The following is a 21,578-nucleotide window of genomic DNA, read 5'->3' as shown; positions in this document are numbered from 1 at the left end:
TTCGATTTGGTGTTTCTAACAAGTGCTTTTGTGCGTGGCCTGATTTAAGCCTTCACCTCCGGGAACAGCGTCCCTCCCGCGCCCGGCCCCGGCCCGCTGCCGCCGCCGCCTCTCCCGGCCCCGCGGGCGGCTCTCGTCTCCGGAGCCCCCCGACCTTTTAGAAATTGCCTGTCACTTCGAAAAACACTTCAGGTACTACTGTGAGGTCCTAAATGGAGCCCCGCGTCTCTTTTAACGCATGTATTTGTTTTTTTCTCAGCTATGCACGTATATGCCCGTTGCAAAAAGAGAGTGGTTTTGATTCTGTTAAAAATCTCTTTTAATTAAATATTTGCATTTTACAAAGGCGGCTGCAGTTTTTTGTATCTAATACGTATAACCTATTTCCTTTTTTTTGTCCTGTTTTTGCATTATGGTTTAACTCACACCCAAGGGAAAAAAAACAATAGGCATAAAAAAATTAAATTAAACTTGTATATATATATTTTAAAACTATGAAACAATTCGGAAAAAGACACAGAAATGTATATATTTATATTACGAAAACAACATTAATGCCTGTACAGGTGTCTTGATTTCATAATTTACTTCAAAGATACTGTATTATCAATTTAAATACAAAAAAGCTACATTAAATATACAGAATAAGATTTAATACAAATCTTTCTTCTTTGTGTGTGAGAGAGAGAGCGTGTCACTCCTTTGCTTTTCACTTGCTTAAGACATTTCTGGGCGGTTTCCACCCAGCCATTTCCAATAGACTCTATAAACTTTTGAAGAGGGTGCTGGGAGAGAGGGGGGGAGCTGGTCTTTTTCTGCTTGTTTTGTTTTGTTTTTCTTTTGGTAGTGAAAAAATAACTGCCAAAGCAATTTATTATTTCTTTCAAATAAATTAAAAAAAAAAAAAAAAGAACAAAACCACAGTCCCAGGAGGGGTTAGGGAGGAGAAGCCGATATTAAATGTTGGACATACCTTTCTTCAGTTCGTAAGGTGAGTCTTTGCAAAGGTCTACTTGGGACTGGCTCCTGATCATTTTAGTGTCTTTAGCCAGGCTCTCGGCTCTGCTGAGGACAGTCTGGTTTAATCCATTGAAGTGGGCGCCGGGGGCGGCGGCGGCGGGGCCGCCGGCGGGGTGCCCGTGCAGGGCCCCGAAGGAGCCGTAGTTCGTGTAGCCGGGGTAGAAGGGCGCCGTGTAGTAGAGCGGCCGGGGCAAGACCGCCCCGTTGGGGAAGGGGCACTGCGCGGCCGGCGAGCGCGGCCGCGGCGGCGAACGCGACGGGCCGCCACCGCCCAGCACGGCGGTGCCGGGGGGCGCCGCCTCGCCGCCGGCCTCCTTCGCCTTGTCCGCCGAGGTGGCGATCTCGGCCAGCGACCAGAGCTTGGGCTTGGCGAGGGCCGCCTGCTGCGGCGAGTGGATGACGGAGGCGCCGGTGGCGGCGGGCAGCAGCGGGTGCAGGTCGGCGGCGTGCGGCGGCCCGGCCGCGGCGGAGGGCGGGCGGTACGGCGGGGGCTCCTCGCCGCCCGCCGGCGGCGGCCCACGGCCCGCCGGGCACGGTCCCAGCGGGGAAGCGCCGGGCGCCTTGGGGGGGACGGGCGGCCCGTCGAGCCGCTCCTCCGCCGTCTCTTTGCAATCCGAGTCGCTGAGGCCGCTCTCGGTCTCCCGGGGGCCGGGGGACTCCTGGAGGCGCTCGCAGCCCGGCGCTGCCTTGGGATCCGTCGCTCCTGGGGGTGAAAAGGAGAGGGGTGGGGGGCAGCTCTCGGGCTCACCCTGCGCCCCCCAAACCCGCCCACCCACTTCGCCGCCCACTCCTCGGTCCCCGCCGTCGCCAGGCCCGCACCGCTGCCCGCCGGCTCCCCCCGCCACGGCTGCCCGCTCGAGGGGACAGGCAGCCCCGCCACCGCCGCCCCGCACCGGGCCAGGGGCAGCCCCGAGGGCAGGGGCGCGGTGACCCGGCCGAGCCTGCCGTTCTACCTGTGTCTGGCGTCCCGGGGTCCCCCTTCTCCTCCAGTTTCTGAGGCTCGTCCTCGTCGTTTTTCTCCAGGTCTATGTTCTCCTCTTCCTCCTCGTCCTCACTGCGGTTTCGCGGGGTCCAGGTCATTTTGTTCTCCTTCTTGAGCCGCCGCCGCGCGTTGGCGAACCAGGTGGACACCTGGGTGAGGGTCATTTTGGTGATGATGGCCAGCATGATCTTCTCGCCCTTGGTGGGGTAGGGGTTTTTCCGGTGCTCGTTGAGCCAGGCCTTGAGGGTGGCCGTGGCGTCCCGCGTCGCGTTCTTACGGTATGCGGGGTCCCCGTAGGGGTAGGAGCCGAGCGGCGCCGCGTACGGGTGGTACCCCAGGGAACCGGCCATGCCCGGCGTGTGGTCGTAGGGCGAACCCTGGGGAGAGAGGGGAGAGCGGCCCAACGAGGCGAGGTCAGGCGGCCGCGGGGCGGCAATGACACGGCAAGGGCAGCGCCAGGGCCTGCCTGCGGCCCCTGCCCGCGCCCTGCAGCCTCTCCCCCGGCGCCGGGCCCTGCCTGCCTTCTCCCCCGGCTCTTTCCCGGGAGGACGGGCGGAAGGGCCTGGGAACTCCTGGGGGGCCGGGAGTCTCCGGCCCCAGGAGGCCACCGGCTGCCTGCAGCAATCCAGCGCCTCTCCCCCAAATGCAGGAGCGGAAAAGCAAGTGGGCATCGCGGCGTGGGGGCGGACAGCGGCAGGGGGACCGGAGCCTTCCCCCCGCGCTGCGATCGCCGTAGGCAACCTGCCGGGCCCAGGCGGCCCGGCGGACTGGGCCGCTCCTCTGCCTGGCCTGGGGCAAGAGGAGAAAAAAATAAAGAGGAGAAGAGAAAAGAGAAGAAAAGAAGATAAAAGATAAACAAAAAAAGGGCGAAGAAGAGGGAAAAGAGAAAGCTCAGAGAAAAGAAAGAGAAAAAAAAAGAACACAGAAAAAAAAGAAAGAAGGAACTGTGAAACTCTGCCCAGACCCTAAACAGAGGGCAGAAGCTGAGCAAAACTCGCCGGGTTTTTGGGGGAGTTGCGGGGCGCTGGCGGCGGCCGCAGCTCTGCGGCGGGGATGTCCTGCACCCGGGCCGGCGCCGCGGTGCCCCGCGGGCGCGCACGGCGGCGCAGTGCCCTGCCATCCCCTTCACTTCCCGCACAGCCCCGCGGAGCAGCTCGCGGCCATGAGATTAGAGCTCTGCAATATTTAAGCAGCCTAATTATCGCCGTGCAGGGGAAAGTTGCCTGGGTTTATCGCCTGGATTTCTCCCATCGCCGACCGGTGCTGGGTTTATTCCCTTTTCAATCACAATAAGCTAATTGTTGAGGAATTACGACTGCTGTTTTAGATACATATATTTTTAAAAAATTATTATTTTTTTTATAGGGAATGAAACCGGACCCTGCCTGCCCCGGTCCCGCTCTCCCTGGCCGTGCTGGTGGCTCCCCCCGCGCCCGGCCCTGTCCGCCGCTGCCGCCAGCAACAGTGTGCGGCAGCGCACGGCGGCGATGCGGGAAAGTTGGGCGGCGATGCGGGGAGCCGCGCTCCCTTTTGTCCCCGAGATCTCAAAAATAAAATGGGAACAAAAAGCAGGCCCGGGAGGGGGGGCAGGCGCCCGCGGGATGCCGTCGTGCCCGGCGCGGTGCCCCTGCCCGCGGCTGCTCTTACCACGTAGGAAGTGAAGGCGGCGGCGGCGGCGGCGGCCGGGTCGGTGCCGTACTGGAGATGGGAGTTGTAACCCGGGGAAGGGGCGGTAAAGGCGGTAGATCCGGCATAAGGGGAAAAAGCGGAGCCCGAAGAAGATCTCCCAAGTTCATCGGTCCTGGGTCCGGAGATCACGCTGGTGCTGTACGCCGGACAGGAGTAGAGAGCCAAGGACGCTGACGGCTGGTACAAGTAACCCTGAGGATACGACATGGCCAGGCGCACACATATACCCGGGAGCCCAAGGCGCCGGGAGGGAGCGGCCGCGCTGCCGGGCTGGGGCGGCTGCGGCCGGGGCTTCGCGGGCGCCTCTCCGCCCTCGCCAGCTGGGCAGCGGCGGCACCTTGCTCTGCGCCGGGGCTGCTGCTCCGATTTCGCCTGCAGCCGGGCACCGCTTCCTCCTTTTTCTCCCCCCTTTGCTTTCCCCTCTTTTTCACCCCCCCCCCCCCACTCTCTCCTATCTCTCTCTCTCTCCCCCTTGCACTGGGGGGCTTTTTTTTTTTCTCCTTCCTCCTCGCTCTCGCTTTCCGAAGGGTCCTGCCAAGATGCTAAGTTGGAAATTGCAGCTCCTGACGCCTTCTGCGCGGCCCGGCGAGGCTCCTCCTTCGCGGGGTGTTGTCAGTGGAAGGACTGGCAGGACCCCGCTGGGCTGCCGCGGCCGGGCCCAACCAGCGGGAGGGCTCCGCGCTTCCCTGGCCCTCCCCAGCGCTCAGAGGCTCAAGTGCGCCGGCTCCTGGATTGCAGTCACCTCCGAGCCATTTAAAATCAGCTCCAACTTTCTGCATGTGCTAAATACCGTGCGGAGCCGCGGTGCGCCGGAATGCAAGCCAATCAGTATATGAAAAAAAATAGATCTTTAATAAGATTTATTAGCCGCGCGGCTCCCCCACTGCACAGCCACCCCTCCTCGTGCTCTCTGCCCCTGCCCCTCCCTCCACTAAATCACTGGAGGTGGGATATACGGGGGGTGGCGGTGCTGTTAGTTTTTCTTTTTTAAACAAAAAAGGAGATTTTCGTCGGGGAAGCGCCGCAGCCCAGTCCGGTCTGGCAGCGCTGGGCTGCGTGGCCGGTCGCCCCCGGGGGCAGGGGCCGTCCCGCCGCCGGACCTGTTGCGGGCGGCTGTGCGGGCGGAGCGGCGGCGGCGGGGGGTCCGGCCAGGAGCGGGGCTCGGCTTCACGGAGGGCTAGGATTTAGTCTTTCCCAGCGCCGGTCGCGGGAGAGGGGAGATCCGGAGGGGAGCGGCGGGGGCGGAGATGGGTCCGCAGGCACCGCTCAGAGTGAGGGTTTGCCCGCGGATCTCAGGGTATCCTCCCCCTCCCCGGCTTATAGAAGGGTCGAGGGGAAAGCAGATTAAAACCATATGAACCGGGATAAATCCCCGCCGATCAGGAGATGTAATCTCCTATGATTCCACCAGATATATTTTCCAAGAGAAACATATCCCGATTTATTCCCTTCTCGCTTTTTTCTCCCCTCGCGGCTGAGGCGAAGGCGTCGCTCCCGCCGCCTCGGACCCCCGGTCACCTGGAGCCGCGGGGCCGGACCCGCCTCGCACCCGCCGTGCCTTTCTCGGTCGAGGGAGGGGGGACGATACAATTACATTTATTTTTTTTAAAATCTATTTTGTTTTGTAACTTTCGCATTTCCCCGACCCTAATGCTCTCGGCTCTGTCCCCAGCGGGACGGACGCGGAGACAGCAAGGGGCGGGGGTGTGTTTTAAAACGAGCAGGCCGGGGCAGGAGCTCCCTGTGTCGCCGTGGAGGCGACACCGACGCCGCCCCGCTCCCTCCCTCCTTCTCTCCGGGGCTCCGTCCCGGCGGCAGAATCCACAGCCCTCCAGCTGGGCACAGGCTGAGACCTGCCGGGCAGCCCCGCTGCAGGGCCGGGGCCGGGGCTGGAAGGGAAGGGCCGGCCAGGCAAGGCGCGCTCTGCTCGCTGGCTTCGGGGAGACGCGGCAGGAGCAGGGCTGGTGAGGGGGCGCCGCCCGCACTACACCACACTACAGTGCCCTACGTTGACTACACCACACTACACTGCACTACAGTACCCATCAGTCCGCGGCCCCGCCAGTCCCGCCCCCGGCCGTCCCGGCGCATGAGTGGCTGTGCCCCCGCCGGCGGCGGGCGCTCCGCTCCTCGCACGGGCCGGCCGGGCTGTCCCTCAGCGCGGGGTGTGGAGGGGCGGCGGCGGCGCGGGCCGCGCTTGCCGGGGAGTCCGGAGGCGGTGCTGACAGGACGGCGCGCGGAGGCGCTGCGGGCCGCTCCCGACCTGCGCCAGCCCGGCTGGGCTCGGCTCGGCTCGGCTCAGCCTAGCTCGGCTCAGCTCAGCCTAGCTCGGCTCGGCTCAGCCTGGCCCGGCCCGGCCCGAGGTGAGGCAGCGGGGCCGCGGGTCTGACCGCGGGGCGCGGCGGCGGCGCTGCCCTGCGCGCTGGGGCGCCCCCTGACGGGCGGGGCCGGGTCCCCGGGACAGCGGGACAGGGGGACACCGGGACAGCGGGACACGGGACAGCGGGACACGGGACACGGGACAGCGGGACACGGGGCACCGGGACACCGACCCCGCTCCAGTCGCGGGAGAGGCGTTCGGAAGAAGAGGTGGGTGCCGGCGCCCTTCTCGGCGATGCTGACGAGCCGCGCTCTGTCTGCTCTCTCTTCTTGCGCCCTCCCTCCCATTTATTTTTGGGGGTTTGTTTGTTTGGTTTGTTTTAATTTATTTTTTTAACGTACAGTGTACGGAGTTTCGTCTCTCTTAAAATCCATGCGGTTTTGCCCCCGTAAGCGGGACGGGTCCCCGGCTCGCACGCTCCCTTTACATGCTCGATCCACACAGGTGTGCACTTTCATCAGTTTTCAGCTGCACGATGTCACCGGTGTTTGTCCCCGGGTTCATTTTGCGATTGCTCTGGAGCGCCGCATTTCTTTTCCCACTCAAAAGCGCTTCTGTCATAATCCTCTGACAATCCCTCTTGTTCGGGGAGTGAGATATCATCTGGTCAAGTTTTATACATTTAACATTCATTTTATATGCGAGTAGTAGAATAACTAAACCCTTTTCCGTGTTCCTTTCTTTGTAGGGAGAAGCAGAAGTTTTAACCATCTTCCCATGGCGTCTGACTTTTTTGAGGAAGGAGGTAAGGTTAACGTCATGTAAAATTACCCTCTTTATTTCTGATGTTCCACTAATCTTTCTTCTGTAGGCGCACATTTTGGAAACTGTGGTGAGTTCATGCATAGTTTCATGCATTGCAACATAATACCAGAGCTGATTAATAAACGGCAGTGATAGGACTCTTATGCCGCCAGGATTGTAAATGTCTATCAAACTGACATTCTCGCTGCATTATGCCACTATTATATTCTTTGCAGTTTTAAAAGAACTGTAGATAATTATTCAAGATATTGAAACATTTAGTTTATAGTTCTATTGCTGTGGTTGTCACCTTCACTTTATATCAAATTTGAGACTCATTTCTTAAGGATGTCTCTATTTTCTGCTTTATTTGCACATTGATAGCTCTGCTGAATGACTAGTCACAGCAACTTTTTCCTCTGATAGGCATATTAAAATGTGAAAGCCTAAGACTAATCTGCTTTACAGGACTTTTGAGCTATGTGGTTGAAGGGAAATAAGTTTGTTTCAAGACCGTTGTTTATGTTGTTCTGTCAGTTCTGTTAACAAATGTGGGGCTTGAGGATGCATTTGTTGCTTCTCTTCATTTTTACTGAAGGTAGGTACATTTGAAAGTATAGATGAGTTCTTGGTATCAGGAGACTGAGTACTGTGTAGCTGCCAGTGAAACTTTATCACTGCAAATTGATATTAAATTTCTGGACTTTATATATTTTTCTCATAATTTTTTGACAGATAAATTATTAATTCAATAGAAGAAACATTTACCCTTAAAATCTTGCTTAACGATGGGAAGTGCATTCTTAACTTTATTTAAATAAAGGCATGTGAATTTAAATTCTGCTTATATAAATAAATAATTAAAATCACTATTTTTATAATCTTCAGTCTCATGGGCTAGTCCTGCACGGCTGTTTGAAAGGATCTTTGGTTAGTTTAGTAGTCGGACTCCAGTAGGGTTTTTGACAAGAGGGCAACTTGGATTTGAGATGCCTGCACAAAATATGACCCAAAATGTAGTAACATTTGAATTTGCATATTTGTTTTTCTACACTGGTTTCTTTTGCATAATTTCATTTAGGGTATACAAACATATGTGGCACAGCGTAAAATAGCTTAATAAATTAGTGCCTAAGTATGTAATAGGGATCAGCTGTGAATATTTTCTTTCTGGGAGCAGAAAAAGAAGCAGAGGCGTCTTTAAAATAACAGCAAACTGTATTTTAAAAGTACAGCCATTGGTAGACTCTAACTGTGAGTGGTTTGGTTCCAGGTGGCTTGTAGTGAATGGAGTTAAACTTGGATATCTTGGATATGATACACCTTAATTTAATTACTTTAGTAGCTACTTTCTGTTGAAACTTTAAAATCTAACGATCCCGCTTTTATTGCAGTCTTTAAAGATCTAATCGTTCTTGTGTGTGTCTGAGATGTAAAACTTAGTGCAAGGAGAGGCAACAGATTGGTTCCGTCATACGATTTTGTTGGTTTTTTTGAGAGTACTTAAAAGATTATGATGGATAATGCTGTCTTGCCAAAGAATGCCGACACAGGTGTTCATCATTATCTTAATTAAGATCCTGAGAAAATGTCATCTTTCGGCATGAATTATGAAGGGAGATGCATTAGGAGATCATTTCAACTTTTTTTTTTTCTTTTTACAAGCGTAGATGAGAAGGAGGCTGTTTTCTCAAAACCTTTTTGATATTTCTTTATCAGAGTACCTGACCTTAGACACTTACTGAATGATTTGTTTCTCCAATTCGATTTGTGAATATATTACCAAGAGATCTGTAAGGGAATCCTCTTAAAAAAATTTTAAAAAGTAATCCCCCTCCCATATATTGTGTTTTGTATAAGGCTGGCCTATAAAAAGAAACCCCTGAGACTCAGATGGAAATTGCTGCTGGAAGCATCTGATAAGAGATGTTTTATACACTATATTTAAAAGTGTTAACTCATAACAGAGAGAAATAAATACACGTGAATATTCATTTTTTAAATTAGGCATGAAGAGAAAAAAATTTTCTTTTCTCATCTTTGCACTACCATGGAAGTAAAACTAATTAGCATGCAAAGAGGAGGGAGGGGCTTGTGTCTTTCTATGTTAAATCAGTATATTATTAACTGAGCTAGAGCTAAAAAAAATGCATGTAAAATATTGGCTGTAAAACTTAGGGACACTACTGCAGATACTGCTGCTGGCTTCCCTAGGATGAAGTGCTGGGAGTTACAGGGTCAGTGAGAGCAGTGGAAATGCTGGTGTTTTGTGGCTCTTAGCCTAGGTGAACAGTCTTGGGAAGAGCTCTCTCTGCAAGACACCCTCCACTGCTCTGCTGTTCCTTTTGCCTGCACTGACATTGCCCAAGATGCTCCTTGTTCACACTCTGTGTTTGTGGTCTGAGATATAAACTTGTGAACACCTGGAATAACTCTTCTGTGTCTAGCAGTTGGATATTAGTTACCTTAGATAAAGTTTTGTTTTTCTTTCAAGCCTTTCTATGTAAAGTAATTTTTTGTCTGCTAGAGGGAACCCAATTATCAGTCTCAGTTGTTTTTTTTTAAATTGCTTCAGCAAACCTTTTTAGTGAGTGGAATAAAACACAGAAGTGCAGCTGGCAAGCCTTTTAAGCACCTAGTTATTGTACTGAACATGTAACTCCAAAGATCTTGACAGCATTGTGGGAGAACCTGAAATTGTATTTCAGTTTCCTTGAAGTTTCCTGTAATTAACTTAAATGGCATTATTTGCTTGAATTTGTTGGCATAATATGGACTAAGTTAGGAATGTCTTTAGAGTTTATTTTACTTACAGTTCCATGGACATATGCAGAAAATAGGCTCTCGGTGAAAAATGAAAAACTGTTCTCTTTCATGTCTGGAACAAGTTTTTCACTTAAAGCAAACTGCATCTACTCTTAGTTGGTCCTTATAACAAATGAAGAGCAACTCAGTGGGAAGGATGGCTGTGGCTCCCCGTGCCATTTTATGGGACGTGTGTGTGCCCATAGTTTCCCATATGGTGGCAAAATCCCTTTTGAATGCAGGTGCTGCAGCATGGTGGGAGCTCCTGTAGCTGGAATCTGGCCTCCCGTGTGGGTGTTAGAGGTGGGTGACTTTTAATAGCAGTGTTGTGTTCCAAAGGTTTTGTGCTTTATCTGCTTTACTTACATATATTTGCAGTCCTTATGGCTGGTGTTTGCAAGAGCTCAGCGGTACCTCTCTCAGGAGAAACATAGAGCCAGGCAGACTTTCTAGCCCTACACCCAAATAGTTCTTTTTAGCAGTTAATAATTTCTGGTTTTTATTAATATTAGAGCTTTTTAGTTTCTGTCCCTTAATGTGGATAATGCAAATGTGAATGATTCTTGAAACTAGGTTTTTTTCATATTAACGTGTGTATTTGTAGAGCCAGAATAATGTGGGTTTTTTAATACATAAGTCATTGTTTGAGGGGAAAAAAGCAAAGCAGTTGGACCTTTCAAGGTGAATATGGATTATTATAACAGAGTTTACGGTACTAATAAACTTGGGACTGGTCACTCTTTTCCTGAAGGAGATGCATCTTCCTGAGCAACTTCTTTTTTCACAACGGAGCAAAACCTAGCTCCTTCTTTTCATAAGCACATATTTTTTGCAATATTCCTTAGCATTTTGAGCACAGATCAAGAACATAGCATTTACCTCTGAAATAATCTGTGCTGACACCTACAGAAATTTTCATGCCCTTCAGATTTAATTTTATATAGAATAATGCATGGTATAATACGTAGGTCCTCTGTTTTCAATTAAGCTGTATTAGGTAACTGTGCTCTTCTTTCATATCCCATAGCAAACTATCAATATCCAGATGGCAGCGTGCTGGAATAAAAGATAGCTACAGGCTTGACTGCTACTGTAAAGCCAAGAACTAACATTTTAGCCTGTGTGATAAATAAAACTGAGGCTGTGGCTCTTGGTGTATTGGAGTTGCACTAAATAATTCTACAGCACAGTTTATTACTGGTTTCATTGGATAATATGCAGCTGTAAAACCTGCTTGAAGCTTTTATTAAGAATACTCTGTCATTATAAAAAGGTGCCTACAACTTCTTTATGATATTGGCAGTGCAAGAATTACTTTGTTTGTGCTGGCTTGCTGGCTGTTATCTAGGAAGGACCTTACTGTATCCCAGCTTCTGTAGACATTAGGTTTCATGAATGTCTCTTGAGAAGAGGGACAGCTCTGTAGAGCCTGGGTTTCAAAGGTTATTTTAAAGGTATTTTTTTCTCTATGCTTTTTCTTAAGTTTATTTCAGTATTTAATTTATTGCTTTGGTTAGAATTCAGCTGATATTCTCTGTAGTATAAACTGTGCTACTGTGTCCCTGAGTGAAACTCAAGCTGAGGTCACCCGGATAGATCTTTGAGAGGAGACAGCAGAAGGGCTGAGAGACTTTTATACTGGCTGAGAAAGGGATGGGAACACTTGGTAGAAGGCAAGGGACTAGACCTTTTCTTCTTCCGTTTCTGGCACATCCCATGACCTAGATTTGTTCATGTAACTTCAGCCTCAGTTTACCTAACTGGAACTCTCTGCTTGTCCCACACATGTTCAGATTTAAGTTGGTGTCCGTGCTCATATGATTGTTAGACTGTTGTGCTTTTGAGCAAGAGCAAGTTATTAATGCTGTTACTGATTCATTAGCTAAATGCCATTAAATTTTTGTATTCCACAGCTCTTTGATTTCCATAGGCACCTCTTTGTGGTGAGCCCCTCCACATGTCTGCGTTTTTGTCTTTATAGAATGCACCCACGAGCAGAAGCAGGGAGGTTCACAGTGGGGAAAATGAACCCAGCAGTCCATCCTATCCCATACCTGCCTGAGTACGGGAAGAGACCTCATACAAGCCAGAATGCATCTGGGCTTGCAGCTCTTTTTAATCATATTAAGTCCTATTCAGAGTTAATGGTAAGTAGTCTGCTTTTTGTATGTTATGATTCATTAAACAAGTCATTACAGTAGTGGCACATTCCTTTTGGTAGTAGGTTCAGTCTCTAACAAAATCCAAAATTAATGTTTCCCCATACATCAGCTTTAGTCTTGTTTCTGTTGAGAAGATCATGCAGTGCAGGTGATAAGAATTGTAATAAGTATGCTCTTCTTTTCTTTCTATTTTTGTCCTCCAGGTGAGCTCAGTGAGATGAGATGGTCTCAGCAATATTGAAGAAGGGATGAAGAGAATTGGAAGGCAGAGCTATTTCAAAACAGGATTCTTCTTCTTTCCATAATGCCCAAACATGAAGACTTTTAAACTTCATTAGGTAGAGTATTGCTAATAGTGTAATATCAATTATGTTGCATGATGTAATATTGCATTGCTATGTTGTTTGGTGATCATGTGGAGGTACATTAAATAAATGAACATGTGCCAGTGGCTTAAATGAACATTATGAGTGAGAGTAGTAAATGGAGAAGGTAGGTAATAGAGGAAATGCTAATAGCTTTTTTTAAGCTAACATGTTTTCTTTTTTCAGCTCTTTCATAGCCTGTAATTCTTTTGTTTCTTGATAAAGATGGAATGAAGAAAAACACCTTTTCATTCAAGAAATTGAAGCTAGTTCAACTTCTTAACCAGAAAGACTTCACAGTCCTCTTAGCTGTTACAGCATCTTAATGCTTTGTCCAGCAGAAAATAGCACTTACAGTGCTGACCCATAAACATCTGTAGTGCCACAGCATGTGCTGTTCTTTTTTCTCAGGGCTTCCCTTGTCAGGGAGTGGTTGTGAAATGTCTGTTGTGGCACAGCCCTCCGTGACCTCTTGCAACGAAGGATAGAATTTGTGAGTCCTTTTCTGTCTGGAGCTCCCTCCTGAGCCCAGTAGTTCTCAAATATTGCAAGAAAAGATCTGACAGTGTTGTCTGGGAGATGTGACTGACTTAATTATTATTAACATTTATTAAGTGCCTTACAATGGAGGGGAAGAGTCATTGCCTTCATTTTTACAAATAGGAGAGCTGGCATGTAGGAAGGATGAATCTCTTCTATCTTCTGCAATTCTTGACCCACCTAATTAGGTGATTGTCACAAGAAATAACAGCCTGGCTCAGGGGAATGGCAGTGGGGAGAGATGCCGACAGGTTCAGAGTGGCACAGTGCTTCTCCCTCCCACCATGGCTTAATGTAGCGAGCACGCTCTTCCCTCCCTGAGCGTCGCTGGCCGGTGAGGAGATTGGAAAGGGCTGAGGAGCCTGAGGCTGTCTGTCGGATAGCTTCATTATAGATCTCACCCAGGGAAAAAGTGAGGTACTGCAACTCATTTCTAGGAGCTACATTTGTTTTTAGCAATTACTCACCCCCTGCCTCCTCCCGCTTCCCTTCGCGATAGGGCGGCCTTTCCCCACGATAAGCTGATCCGCTTCACGGCTGATATTTACACTTAGTTACCCTCTAAGGCACTCACTGTTTCTTCTGGTCTAAGACTTGACTTGTGGGGTTTTTTTTTAATAGTTTATTTTGCTAAGAAAGAGAATCTGTCCAGCTGTTACAAACAATAGTGGTTTTGATGTGTATCAATAGTTAGAGATGTGTGTTTTCCATGTAGAAGATAAAGGCACTTAAAGCCTGCTTTAAAAGAAGGCAAACCTTGGAGAGGTTTACTTGATGTACAATATACCCTATTATTTCATTTTAAAAAACAGCATTAAGGGATTTTTTTTCAAGCAAAGAGAAAATAGTTTCATCTTTTTGATTACATTTTTTTTCTTAGTCTCACAGTTGTGAGATAAATATTCAGGAGTTGGTAAGGTTAATGTGATTAAAATGAGTATGTGATAACGGGCTCTGCACATTAAAGATTAAGAGCTCAAATTATAGACTCCAGAGTGAAACACTCCATGAGCGTTTGTGAATTTTGTTTGTGCAAGGAATGCAGGCTTAGGCCCATGGTTGCAGTTGCACAGCAGTTTCATCCTGTGTGCTGCTTTTTTGTCATGTCTGATCTGCAGAGAATTCTCTCAAACTCTGTAGTGTCAGGGTGAAAATGTAGTGAGGTGGGGGACAAATGAGGAAATAATTTCAGTCCAAGCATTAGTGTTACTCTATAAAAAAAGATTAGTTTTACACAAATTATTCACATTTACAAAGATCGGATTTATAGCATTCTGACTGCTGTAGTTAATTCTTTATGTATGAATTGATCTTTTATAAAAATGTAATTCCGTATACAACATTTAATCTTTAAATGCAAGTTGAAAATATATTGGCAGTTCATTTATATAAAGTCATATTATGACTTTATTTCCCCTGTACTCTGCAGTCTTTTCCCTACCCTAAAGTTGAATCATTGTGTGCTTAATGAAAATTAGATGTGAAATGTAATATGTAGGGGACAAAGAAGCCTTGAAATCCTTATTGCTCTTAAAAAGACAAAGGTACCTCAGATAATTCTCCTTCCTTAATCTACTAAGAATTTGGTGCATAATTCTGTTACGAGTGGTTTGGAGTGAATGAAACTGAAATATTTTTAGAAGTAGTATTAGTACTAGATATTATTGCTTACCTTTTATGAAACCTTATGAAGTTTTGTTTTAAAATTTAAAATGGTTTGCATTTTGGGAAGCTAATTTGAGTCTCCCATTGAGAAAGAAAAGTGTCTTGGACTTTTGTGGAGAGGGGAGCCTTGCTGTTCTATCTGTAGAATTTGCTAATGTTGCAACCACTGAAATAAAGTGTTTGTTTACATAACAGCAGTGGCATTTCTCCTCCTCTTCCTTGTGGTTTTGTCCAACTAGATGTTATGAGTGGCAGTTGCAGTGACTGCTAAGTGTTTAAATGATGACACCATTATGTGAAGTGATTTTGAAATGAGAGATTCCAGCCAAGAATTACATCTGCTCTCATCTCCTTCAAATCATACTCTCTGGCTGTGCAGATTATGATTGATTTGTTTGTGACAGATTGCAGGAAACAGTCATTGATTTTTCAATATTTTACCTTAAAATTATTTACAGTTGTAACCAAGGGGAGGTATTTCCATGGGCTGTCAGCCCCTGAAAGACTGGGATAATATTCCCTGCTCCCTGACAAGACAAATTACCCGTAATGAGTGCAGTAGCTGAAGGGTATACTTTTATTTTAAAATATGTCAATAACCCCAGTGACTAAACGAATATTGATTCAGCATAATGAAGCCTGAGTAATGTGAAAATGAGCTCTTCAAGGAGCATGGTAAAGACTTTCTTTTTAGCTTGTAGCAAGAAGCTTTTCATTCTTTACTGTTAGATAGTTGAAATGTGCAATCTTAAACAACTCATCCTTAAACAGTAGTAATATGTAGAATAATGTAACAAAAGAACTTCAGGGATTTTCTGTTTGGTTTTTTTTTCCCTTCTTTTTTTTTTTCCCCCAAGTTTTTGTCTTCAATATATTTCAGGAGATCAAACATTTAAAGAGAATAATGCAAGTTATCCAGGACAGAGATAGAATTACTGTTGGTGTAAATGTCTTTTGCAGTAATATTCTTCAGCCAGCCTAATGGCATTTTTAATGTGGATTCTGAATATGGGCATGGAAATATATCTAAATAAACTGTAGATTTGATTTCATGTTATTGACTTCTTGGCATAATGATGCGTGTTCTGTGTGATCAGTCTAATATTCTTGTCCTTTAACAGTTTAGAGTAGCTGGTTTATGAGCACCCAGATATACTGTGTTATAAAACTTAGTTACCATAGTGCACATTTTTCTTTCTGTACCATGGAGCACTGCATTTTTCTTACCAAATGAGAATTTTCAAGCAGTGATTCATTTAAATTACAGTAACTTATGCAGTGCCATAGGTGTGGTGTGGAAAAGCATCTAATAGATTAATACGAATGTACTTCAGTTGTTCAGGGTAAGGATTAGATTTAAGACCATGCTGAGGTACAATTCTTTTTACCATTGAAAGAATCGAACGCTAAAAAAAACCCCACCAAACCACCCTATCATGTGAAAGGATCAATTGGTCATTTGTATTCAAGAGCATTGTGCAACAATGGGAAGGCTCTGCAGAGGCACTGGGTATAAATAGCTGTGTAATCCAGACATACACAAAAAGATATCTTCTTGAGGTGTTTTTATATAATGTGTCAATTATGAAACGATGTCATAGCCAGAAGCATTTAGTGAGCATGTTTGGGCACGAAGACGACTTCCCTTATTTTCTGAGGACTGACTTCAATTGCATCCAACTAGCTTGTGAAAATCTTCAGAAGGATGTTTTCCTATCAGCACACAGGTGATTTTTTTTCCAAATGTCATTCCTTTAGCACAGCTAGAAAGTATTTCAGGAGGCACTTGAGAACCTGTGGCATTGAGAGTTAAATGGCAACCCTGGAATGTGAGATATGTTCCTGTTTTTACTTTGTTAATTTTCAGAAAAAAATGTGATGTACTTTTGAGTGGGTTACGACTGTAAATAATTGTACTTTTGAGAGGGTTTGTGCACAGCACCTGGGATTTCCAAAATTTTTGAGAATTATTAATGGTGAGGCAGTAATAGACTCAAATATATAGCCCTGACAACAGGAGACTTTGGGGCTCTTGTTAAATGTTACAAGAGGTCTACAAATGTTCCAATGTTGAACCTTAATTTCCTGCTCGGTGGTATTTTACACATCCCGAGTTCTCTGCCTGTTTTCTTTGTTTCTGTACGTTTTATTTCTTTGGCCAACAGCAGGAGATGGGAGGGGAATGCTCTTTTTTGGTAGCTTTCTCACAGTAGCAAGGAAGAGGGAGACTGATCAGGGCTGGGTGCCAGTTCTGATGCAGACTGAAGGGCAAATAAACGTTTGCTTAAACAACATCTCCTTTTCCTGAATAACACTGCATGAGCTCAGTGGTACCAAACTGAATAACAGCAGATACTGCTGGAGGTACTGCTGACAGCGAAACTAAAGTGGGCTCTGCTTGCAAGCCATTGGCTTGTTTCACTTGCAAGACAGGTAACAACTCTTGCTTTGCTGCTTTTCCCAAAGATGAGTTTGCTTATTAAATGTCTGGCATTCTAGCTCAGGTCTGAACCATGTGCTTGGCACTAAAGGCAACACTTGGCTGCAGAAAGCTGACAAATGACTTGCAAGCTATGTGGGGAATACTGGAGATTCCTGGTACCTTGGAAGCTCTGAGGTTTATTCACATATCTCCTTTTGGTGTTAGAATTGTGACAACTGTGAGTCCACTTTCAGGTGATTATGGAGGAGAAAAAAATAAAAACTCAGACAAAAAACATTCCCAAATAATTAACTGGTTAAAAGTTCCTATGGAATTTGGGATCTCCCAGGAGCAGAACATAAACCCAACTGCTGTTCAGTTAGGTAACAGTAAAAGCGTAAAACGCTGTGAAATGAAGGTCATGGGTAAGAACACAGTAATCTCCTTTGTGGCAGAGAAGAGGCTGTTGGTAAATCATGAAGGGCTAATATTTACGGGTCATATGTCCCTCCAGGCTTGGCAACTTGCAAATTTTGACCCATTTCAGTTAATTTCAGACCTGACATGAACACAGTGCATCAATATGCTCCTGTAGTGGAAAGGTGATGCGATGTTAATGGTGTGGGTGGTTTTGTGTAACAGTTCAGATCTCTATACCTATTTAATAATCAGATTCCACTATGAATAAGGTAGCAACCAAAACCAATGGTTGATTTTTTTAAAAAAAGTTATTATTTTCCTGTTTACTCAGCATCTGTGTTATCTTGCTCTCCAGATCAGCCAAGCAAAATGAGTTCATAGTTTAAAGAGTGTGGGAGGGAAGGAGTGCATGTTAATGTAGGTGATGGAAATTGTGCTTACTGGCTGAGCCATCCCCACACTCCCTGCCAATTTGTTTGTTTGAAATCTAAGAACTAATATATGATGGAACCCAAATCAGAGCTGTCCATGAGTGGGCAGATAGCACTATGTAGAATTTGCTAATCTAAATGCCATGATTAGTTGAAAACAATTCTTTGTTCCCTAAACTGCACATGTTGAAGGTGTTATCATTTATGAAAAAATTACTGCATAATAAAAAATGTACTGCATATATTGTGTATATGCAGAATGTCCATGTTTTCTTGGGATGACCATTTTATGTACTAAAAACTGTCACTAACTCGAGTGCTGATAGTATCGCAGATACTATCATATCTTAGATATGCTGGCAAGTGGTTTATGGTGAACTGCAAGATGGAGATAACCCTAAAAAAATATGTGAGGGATCCAAGATGCTTTGAAAGTCTTGCCTAACTGCAATGGTTAAAAAGGCATGGCTGACTTTAATGCATGAGTGTTGAAATCTGTGTCTGGAATTATTGAAACAAGTTGAGAAACATGAACGGAATTGATTGTTGATTATTTTCCATTGTAAATGCTGGGAAAAGATGTATTGCGCTTTGCTGTGGCTTTTAAGGAGGGCCCACAGTGTCCTTTTTTGTTTTGTTTTGTTAACTTATCTTTTAATGTGAAGTGTCATTCCCAAAATGAAGTAATGTCCTTGGGCTGGTGGCAACAGCTGGAGTTGCAGAATTCATAAATAATTCAAAGAGGGATAAAGGGTGGGGGATTTTTTTTTTTTTTGTCATTTGAATCTTTATTATGTGCACACATTTCATTTTAGGTATGGCATCATTTGAATTCATTCGGTATGATGATTGCAGTGACCTGTCATATTTATTTTGATGTCCCTTCGAAGGACCATATGCTCTGTCCTCAGCATGAAAAATGATGCAAGTTGCTCAGTGAAAGGCTCCTGTAGGGATAAAGACCCTCACTTCCCATTCTCACATCAGTGGATGTACAGCTACACTATGGTAGAGAAGGTGGAATTGTTATGTCAGTGCAATGACTAAATGGCTGTGTAGTCTAGAGAATGGTGGAAAAAAAGGGCAAAACTTGTTTGCATCGAGGTACTGTATGGCATTAAAAACTCAGCTGTCAGTGAGGGCCAGTTGGTGTGAGGAACCTGGCATGTGGAAGATGGAGAAGATTAAAGCCAGACAGAAATCTGCCAAGGTGGAGGTGTGCCATGGTAGCTTTAATGTGGGAATACAATTAATTACTCTATGTTGGAAGTGGGGTTGCCATGCACACAGCCTTCCAGGGTTGCATGGGAGTTATTCTGGATATGCCAGGCTCAGATCTTTTTCTTTGCCCAATCCATGTCCTCCTTTCCTCTTGAAGCTGCTTGCTTAGCCAAACAAAATCTTGGAATTTTTTGGGAAAATAGGCAGTTGTAGTTTTCCTCTTCACTAATTCTCTTGTAACCATTGCATCTGGTCCTTCATTTATTTTGGTGGTGTGTTTTTGTTGACAAGAAGTATATTTTCCAGAAGTTACAGAGAAATCTACCAGTCTCAAGTTCAGCTATGTCCCATAAGTAATGAACTGCATGATAATAAGTAATGTCTGGTCCCTACTGGTTGACACACATGGCTGGTATTAGCAATTCATAGTTGGTGGGTAACAGGACTTTGTTAATTTTACTTCTGTATGCACTATCAACATGATAGCATTGCAACCACTTCGATATTCTCGTGGTATAAGGTGTAATTGCAGCAGTGAGTGGTGATTTGTATGAAGTATGTGGTCCATTGTGCTCATGCCAGTGGCAGAAGGAAGCCAATTAAGTGCAGGTTAGTGAAATAGAGTAACTAGAAGCTGTGAATGTGAATGATAACTGTATGCAAAATTGTTTCTTTTCTAGATCCTGCCATCAATGACTGAGCCTCCCTGAAATCTTCTTATCAGTTACTGCCAAGATGAGAAGGATAACAGGAAGGAGGAGTGCTTAAGTGGCTTTAATGACAGTTAATTTCATCTATTTATCAAATGACAGGTTGTTTTTTCCTCAAAACTCAATTGTCCTGACAAGATGCTTTTGCAAGTCATCTTTGTAAAATAAAACTGACAATTTTTAGGCTACAAAGAGCTATTGTATCTTTCTATACAATGTTGTCATTATGGTAAACCTCTGGAAAGTCTTTATTTTTGAAGTAATTTAACTTGCATACTTCATTCATTTATTTGAATGTCTGTTGAATGCTATGTGAAAAGTTTCTTGCCAGAGTTCTTTTATTCAATGGAATAGTTATTCTTACAATGCTCAATTTATTATTGTCTAAATTACTGTTGCCTTAGCCTCCTGCAAAAATGCTTCTTTTTGGTAATTCTTAAACAAATAAGGAATGAATGAGGTTTTGTCCCCGTCATGTTTTGATCAGCATATTTTGCCTTTCAGTAAAAGTGTCTTCAGTTTTCAAAATGACACAAAGAAAGGTGCTTTCCTATTCCCCCCCAACAGAACATCTTTTGTGCAATAATTTTTTTAATATGTACACTGCCAAGATGCAATTACTGGAAGGAGAGAGAGAAGCTGTTGGGAACGTCATGTTATGCCAAATTAAGAATTATTAGCTCTTACTTTCTCTGCAATCTCTTCGACTAGAACCTGACCTATTGCGTCTGGCATATACTTTGGCTCAAGTGGAACTAATGTGTCCTTGGAGTAGCATTTTAGAGTTACTTCAGATTCATGTTTTTTTCACAAGTCTGCTTTAAACTGCTGGGATTAACTTCAGAGAAGGCAAGAGATACAGCCTCCTTTGTCAGCAGCTGTGCTGGTTAAAGAAGGAGGCTTCTTGCACGCTTGCTTGCTCGCTCTCTCCGGGAGGTTATTGCCCCTGCTAGGGAAGCAAACTGAACTGCTTCCCTGAGCACACTCAGACTCATTTCAGCCAAAGTTAATCGTGTCATCAAATATTAGTTATCTATCACCCTGGGTCACTTTGATGAAAGGGCAGGGAATACACAGACCAGCTGTGAGGACGGTGTGTCTGGGAAGGGTGGTGTGTTGACAAGAGGGTTGTTGAGGACTGGTCCTGGTGTAGCCTTTTCAGCAGGTGCAGTTTGCATCTCTCGGCTGTTGTAAAAATTGGACGTGTTAGAAAGCTGTGCAGTTATGTCATGTATAATATTCACATTTCATGGATATCTTGGATAATACAAAATAAACCTGTGCTTTTTGACTTACTCCTTCCGTGTGCCAGTGTGAGGGGAGAGATGTGACATAAGTGTGTGTACGTGGCAGACACCTATTTCAGGAAAACATATCTGGTCAAGGTACGGGAATCGTACAAATGTTTCCATTATCTAGAGAACACACAGTCGTGCTTTACTCATCAAAGAGGCTGCCTCAGCCAACACATGCCTCAGGAGAACTGCTTTTGACATGAGCTGCCTTGAGTGAAGAGGCAAGAACACCTCCAGCAGGAGTGGCTGCTGCTGCTTCTCCAGTTTGAATCAGTAGGTGCTGGAGTCTGATGAGGCATCCAAGCTCCTGATGTTCCCTGTGCCAAAATTATAATGGTATGGATAATCTCTAGTACTCAAAGTCATACTGAGAAACAATAGTGTGCTAAACAGCTCCGTCAGCACTGACCCTTCTTGTGAGAAGGCTGTGGAGTGTAGGTGCTGTCCTATAGACAGCTCGAGGGTACAAGGAACAAGAGGCTTTCTAATCCTCAGAAACCTGAGAGCAGCAATGCTGCTTTCATCTCCTCTCGGGGCAGTGCCAGATGAAAAGAACAGAGTTCAGTCATAGAAAGGACTGAATATCCAGCTCAGCTGGCATGGCATCTATTGTCTTCTCATTGGCCTTATGGTAAAGAATGAGGAAGTATGCACTGGCCATATTGTACCCTATGTAAGGAAGGAAAGTAATGTACTATGTCTAGAAAGGAAATGGTGTGTAAGGGGC

At 45.8% G+C, this 21,578-nt stretch overlaps 1 protein-coding gene and 1 long non-coding RNA gene across 3 annotated transcripts; one reads left to right on the top strand and one right to left on the bottom strand.

The window, feature by feature from the left end:
* Positions 1–301: 301 nt before the first annotated feature.
* IRX5 (iroquois homeobox 5) lies at positions 302–4,295 on the bottom strand. 2 transcript variants are annotated; one of them, XM_051805891.1, is made up of 3 exons: positions 3,650–4,295; positions 1,974–2,379; positions 302–1,723 (listed from the first exon to the last, which is right to left on the bottom strand). In XM_051805891.1, the coding sequence occupies exons 1-3, from the start codon at positions 3,896–3,898 to the stop codon at positions 957–959; spliced, it is 1,422 nt and encodes a 473-aa protein (XP_051661851.1). In that variant the 5' UTR covers positions 3,899–4,295; the 3' UTR covers positions 302–956. The 2 variants fall into 2 exon arrangements, with proteins under 2 accessions (XP_051661851.1, XP_051661850.1); XM_051805890.1 differs by lacking the exon at positions 3,650–4,295 and having other exon boundaries at positions 1,974–3,643.
* A 1,623-nt stretch (positions 4,296–5,918) lies between these two features.
* LOC127479234 (uncharacterized) lies at positions 5,919–20,851 on the top strand. The gene is made up of 5 exons (XR_007907509.1): positions 5,919–6,280; positions 6,760–6,816; positions 11,602–11,767; positions 11,986–12,120; positions 19,527–20,851. It is a non-coding gene; the product is annotated as an uncharacterized LOC127479234 (long non-coding RNA).
* Positions 20,852–21,578: the final 727 nt, after the last annotated feature.

Source organism: Manacus candei, unplaced genomic scaffold (genome assembly GCF_025592945.1).
Source record: "Manacus candei isolate 608988 ecotype Guabito, Panama unplaced genomic scaffold, ASM2559294v1 h1tg000065l, whole genome shotgun sequence".
Lineage (NCBI taxonomy): Eukaryota > Metazoa > Chordata > Aves > Passeriformes > Pipridae > Manacus > Manacus candei.
This window is presented reverse-complemented; position numbering and strand designations above follow the sequence as displayed.

Excerpts from the sequence above, each read along its gene's own strand:
- IRX5 (XM_051805890.1), bottom strand. The coding sequence starts at position 2,673 with ATGCCCACTTGCTTTTCCGCTCCTGCATTTGGGGGAGAGGCGCTGGAT. Across the intron at positions 1,724-1,973 it reads CCCCGGGACGCCAGACACAG|GAGCGACGGATCCCAAGGCA; the intron begins GTAGAACGGCAG and ends TTTCACCCCCAG.